Source organism: Lucilia cuprina, chromosome 4 (assembly GCF_022045245.1).
Source record: "Lucilia cuprina isolate Lc7/37 chromosome 4, ASM2204524v1, whole genome shotgun sequence".
Taxonomy (NCBI): domain Eukaryota; kingdom Metazoa; phylum Arthropoda; class Insecta; order Diptera; family Calliphoridae; genus Lucilia; species Lucilia cuprina.
Window position 1 is genome coordinate 25918758 of NC_060952.1, and position 6000 is coordinate 25924757.

The window sequence follows — 6000 nt, forward strand, 5'->3', positions numbered from 1 at the left end:
TTGATAAATTTTCTTTTAGCTCATCTTCAACCGAAATAAGCCAGATATCGGAGGGGTTAGGTTGTAACCAGTCTTCAGTAGCATTTCGTAAAACATCCATGCATGATATCAATATATTCAGTGTTGAGCCTTTGCGTAATGGCAGTGGGACAAATCCAGAACAGTCTTGTGTTTTATATCGTAAATTTATAGAAAATGTTCTCAAGTCGAGAGGTCTTGCGAAATCATTGGCTTTCTTGCATAAACTGCATAATGTAGTGATGTGCAAGGCACAGATATCGTTAGAAAAGCCAGGCACTGAAGATTATGATTTTGAGACTGAAAAAATCGAAGAAGACTTTCCACGCTTGGAGCCCGATATAAGCCGCGAACAGATCGAGGAGCTGAGACGTTACGGCTATTGGAGTGAGGAATACAAATCGATAAACTTGCCTACTTACATTCCAATATTTGTGTTTCTAAGCGGTGTGCCGCTGCAGTTTATGCATGAATTCTTACGTATGCGTTTGGAAACCAGGCCTCCAAAACCCAATCCTCTTAGTTTGGAACAGCTTATGAAGGAACTAAGAGAAGGTCTAACTCTAGCTTTGACACATCGTGAGAGATATCAGCGTCATATAACCACAGCTCTGGTGGAGAATGAAAAGGAAATGGAACGTTATATGAGCATCTTGAATCAATATGATGCAACCGTGCGTAAAGTATTCGAATTATATTTAGATTACATCGATCAATTGGTTCTAGTCGCTAGTCCGGAAACACATCAAAAGTCTGCTTTGGAAAAAGAGTGGATGTTTACCAAACTTATATCGCCCATGATATCGGGCATGCACACTTTGGCAGCCAAAAAATTCTGCACAATTATACGCAATCTACTTAAGGGTATATCAGAACGTTTAGTCAATAGATCTCATGAATTGGATATACAAATCGATGGCACTACCCAAAATCCAGAGACTGAACTGAAATGGCAAGTTTTGACCATTTGTCGGGAAACACAATCGCTGTTCACCGTCGAAAGAGAATGTTCTGTGAAAGTATTATTTTTTGCCAAAACTTTTTGTCGTGATGTTGAGTCTGCTGATTTTCATCGTGAACATTTCGAACATGATGTGGATGCTGGTCATCCCGATGATTTTCTTTGCGAAGAAATCAAAGATTCCTTTAAATTACTGCAAAAAGATGTTCTAGATGTTAGAAATAAATTGATAAAAATCATAGAGCGAGTTCAGGATAGATGTTCACCGGTATATGTTATGGATTTGGATGTAAGTAAATTGAAATTAATATTAACAATGTATATAGCGAAATATGTTGTCTAATTATTTGTATTTTAGGAGCAAGATCGTCAGGCAGTTTTATCCCGTACTCGGGAGATCTTACATCAAGGCTATAAATTTGGCTTTGAATACCATAAGGATGTCATACGTCTATTCGAACATCGAATAATGGCGAATAAAAATCAGGATTGTGAAATTGATTTGGCCTTGGGCATTATAACATTCGCCAAAATGTGGATGCAATTTGTAACGGAACGCTGTGAACGTGGTCGTGGAATGCGACCCCGTTGGGCTTCCCAAGGCTTAGAATTTTTAATTTTAGCCTGTGATCCCCAAATCACTAGACATTTAGATGAGACACAATTTGAGAATCTTAAAAAGAAAATGGACTGTTGTATTTCACATGTCATAGGCATAACATCAGAACCGGAAAAAATTGCCCGTAAAAAGGCATCACCAAGAACAAGAAAAACCTCTTCACCGGCCACCAGTCGTTCGCGTACACCTACACGATCGCCCATGTCGGCGGGAATAATAGTCAACCAAATAAGCCAACAATCGCCTCAGTATAATAAATTTTTACATCCCCAATTCAGTCATAAGGAAGAACTCTTCCAACGTACTGAATCATTAGATTCCACTGATTCTGCAATGGGTGTTAGTGCCACCAATACACCGACCGAAGATTTACGTTTAATTGTGCCAAACATTAATGCTAAGACATCACCCACGGCACCAACACAAACGTCCGTAATGGGAACGGTCGCTAACGCTGATGCCTCCTTAGCCTTAAGACAAATACGTATACGTGATGCAGTCAATCGTCTTGATCTGGATTTGGATGAACATTTAAGAGAACGCAATCTGATTGGTCATGTTAAGACTTTGAATACCTGTGATAAAGTACAAATTCGAGCACGTAGTGTTAATTTCCGCTGGCATCGTGGCATCAAAATTGGCCAGGGACGTTTTGGCAAAGTCTATACGGCAGTTAACAATAATACAGGCGAATTAATGGCAATGAAAGAAATCGCCATATTACCGGGAGAGACAAGAACGTTGAAAAATGTAGCTGAAGAATTGAAAATTCTTGAGGGTATTAAACATGAAAATTTAGTTCGTTACTATGGTATTGAGGTACATCGCGAGGAATTGCTTATTTTCATGGAACTTTGTTCGGAAGGTACGCTAGAATCATTGGTGGAACTAACCGGTGGTTTACCAGAAGGTTTGACAAGACGTTTCACCGCTCAACTGTTGTCGGGAGTGGCTGAATTGCATAAGCATGGTATTGTCCATAGAGACATAAAAACGGCGAATATATTTTTGGTGGCTGGTGGTAATAGTCTGAAACTGGGTGATTTTGGTTCAGCGGTGAAAATACAAGCTCACACTACTGTGCCGGGTGAATTGCAGGGTTATGTGGGGACACAAGGTGAGTTTCTAGGTTTTTTTTTTTCGTATTTTTTTCGAATTAATAATGTGTTTGCCCATTATAGCTTATATGGCTCCTGAAGTCTTTACCAAAACCAATAGCGATGGTCATGGCAGGGCAGCTGATATCTGGTCGGTAGGCTGTGTTGTGGTCGAAATGGCCTCAGGAAAAGTATGTAACATTTTAAAAAAATGTTTAATGATTATACATATATAATGAATTTTGTTTCTATTAATAGCGTCCATGGGCTCAGTTTGATTCCAATTTCCAAATTATGTTTAAAGTCGGCATGGGTGAAAAACCTGAGGCACCCGAAACTCTATCACAAGAAGGACATGATTTCATAGATCATTGTTTACAACACGATCCCAAAGATCGTTTGACAGCTTTGGAACTATTAGAGCACCATTTTTGTAAAGTAAGTTTGACCATCGATTTTTATATACATCTAGAATTTTATAACATTTCAGTATTTCTAATTTTGTATTTGAAACTTCTCTGATTAGATTTTAGATATTTTAAAATATCCAATTTATTAGCCATTGGAAATTTCTAAAATTCCAGTTCAATTCTAAAACAAAATTGAAAATTATTTGGAGAAAAAACAATAAGGTTTTTTTAATTCTATCTTTACATTATTTTCTTTACAGTATGGCCGTGATGAGGATTTCAATACTGAACAATTGGCAGAACAAGGTCGTCGTTCTTTTAGACGCAATATTAAAACAAAATAAAAACAATTTAAATGACTAAAACAAAATGAGCATTTTAAGGATTTTTGTTTAATATATACCTCGCATAATGCAATAAAGAATTTCAGACAATAACTAATACGCGCTCTAATTTTGTAAAAGATGAAGATAAAAACCTTACCAAAATTTATGTTCTACCAAATGGTACAACTCCTCTCTATATAAATTATTATATTAGTTTTGTTTTTCTCTGAATGTTTATTATTGGCATTATGCTAAAAATTAAGTTTTAAGTTTATTTTTTTATTTGTAGGTAATTTGGTAATTTTTTTTATCAAAATATCTTTATAAAAATGATTATTTAAGTTGGAAAAGTTTTACAAAATAAAACGACAATCTTTATATATTTTTCTAAAATTAAACAAATGTACTATTTGTAAAAGCAAAATATGCAAATTGTAAAAATTATACTTGTCCCAAATAAAGTTCTTATATCTTTTTAGGCAGTTTACAAACTGTTGTATGTATTAAATAAAATTAGTTCCCTTTTGTTAACAATTAAATAAAATTTGCTCAAACATTCAAAAATTCTAAAGTAACAAACAGGATGCACTTTTTCCATCATGGTAACAAATTTTATTTCCTAAAAAGTCTGTGACATGCCTGAATGTTTTTTTGACAATTACATTTTGCTGTATTTATGTATGTATGTATGTATTTTATTATTTAAGTTTTATTAATCTATCTATGGGTTTATTTATAAGTTTAGTTTTCTAAACGATCAAAAATTTTATGAAATTATACGCAAGCTTGTAATTTGTTATTTAAATTATAAAATTTATAAAAAAATATATATAAAATTTATTTTAAATTCTTCATAATATTTATATTGGTACATATGAAACGTTTTCAATCTATATAATACATATTAACAACTTTAAATGTGTATGTATGTGTTTGTAGTTATTAAAATCCTATGAAAATTATAGAATGAAAAAATACTTTAATCAAGAATAAAAAAATGTGCCTCACAGCAAAAAGACAATAATAAAAGTTTGGTTTTATTGTTATAAAATGGTTTAAAATATTATTTGGTTTATATACTAATCCCTGATAATCTCTGGATGTTTATAAGGTTATTTTAACAGTAATACTGATTTGTTTCATTAGAGGTGGTACTGGTTTTGATTATTAGTTTGAAAGAGCATTATGTGAAACAAACATAAAGTTTAACAAGTATGAATTTATAGTCGGACATTACCGACCATATAATACCCTACACCAGTCAGTATGTTAAAATTTTGATTTTTTTAAATAAAGCATTTAATTTGTTTTATTGTGGAATATTTATACCCTACACCACTATAGTGGGGAAGGTATTATGCGTTTGTTGACAAAAAAGAGAGATTTTCTACAAGAGGGCTCATAGGGGAGAAGGGGTAAATATGGGCCTATCCTTATAAATTTTGGTAGAAGAATTTACGTCTACTACGAAGTCATTTATGTAGATTTTAATCGTTTTATAAGTAATTATAAGTTAATTTTGACCATCAAGTCATTTTCTGAAGGGGAGTCTGTATGGGGGCTAGGGTCAAATGAGGCCCGACCACAATAAAACTTAGTATTGTCAATTATTGTTCTATAAAACTTTTTTTTGCTGATTTTCGTTGACATATGAGCCTAAAGGCCCGATTCGGGGGGTACGGTTGTATGGGGGCTAGGAGAAATTTCAACCATTTTCAATAGCGATCGTCCTTGAACCAAAAAAAGAGTATGTGCCAAATTTCATTAAATTATCAAGAAAATTGCGACCTGTAGCATGCTCACAAGGTTTACATGGACACACAGACAGACGGATGGACGGACATAGCTAAATCGACTCAAAAAGTGATTCTGAGGCGATTGGTATACTTTAAGGTGGGTCTAGGACCAATATTTTTGGGTGTTACAAACTTCAGCACAATCGCATAATACCCTCCCCACTATAGTGGTGTAGGGTATACTTATGGTGGAGCACCAGACGATAAAGGTTAAGAAGGTTTTATGTACCGTAAAGAGGACCAATGGACCATAAGGTCCATTGCCATTCCTTTCACTGAAAGTGAAGAACTAAAGATAGAGAGACAAAACACCCAGCAGTTCACGGTTGTACTCTTTGTAAACGAGGGTGAATTCAATTGGCACCTTAGTAACCCTTTTGTAAGCGAGAAAGTGGACACTTAAGCTTTTAAGTTTTTTTCTGTTTGACTTCCATATTACATATTAAAATAGATAGTCGCCTAATAGACTATGTTAAAGTGCCGTAATTTCCCCCAGTTTATCATGGAATCTTTAAGCTGAGATTATATACTCTATTTTAATTGTAATTATATGATAGTCCGGTTTATTCTTGGACTGCATCTATTAAGACATCCAATAATGTCCCCATGGGATTTTCTACAATCTGCAACAGGCAGATTGATTAACGACATAAATTGTAAAATCCTATCCTAGATCGATATGATGGAATCTCTCTTGTCACTACATTCGTCACAGAGTCTGCAGGCCTTTTTTATGTCGGTATCAGCGATGTATCAGCACATCCATCCTATAT

General features: G+C 34.5%; 1 protein-coding gene across 3 annotated transcripts in view; it reads left to right on the forward strand.

The window, feature by feature from the left end:
- LOC111681513 (mitogen-activated protein kinase kinase kinase 4) overlaps positions 1–4460 on the forward strand; it is a 48077-nt gene extending 43617 nt beyond the window's left edge. For all 3 annotated transcript variants that reach the window (XM_046949707.1, XM_046949706.1, XM_023443324.2), the window contains 5 exons: positions 20–1268; positions 1338–2715; positions 2780–2886; positions 2954–3133; positions 3366–4460. In XM_046949707.1, coding sequence (XP_046805663.1) covers positions 20–1268; positions 1338–2715; positions 2780–2886; positions 2954–3133; positions 3366–3449 — 2998 coding nt within the window. In that variant the 3' untranslated portion in view covers positions 3450–4460. The remainder of the gene's footprint in view (positions 1–19; positions 1269–1337; positions 2716–2779; positions 2887–2953; positions 3134–3365) is intronic.
- The last annotated feature ends 1540 nt before the right edge of the window (positions 4461–6000 follow it).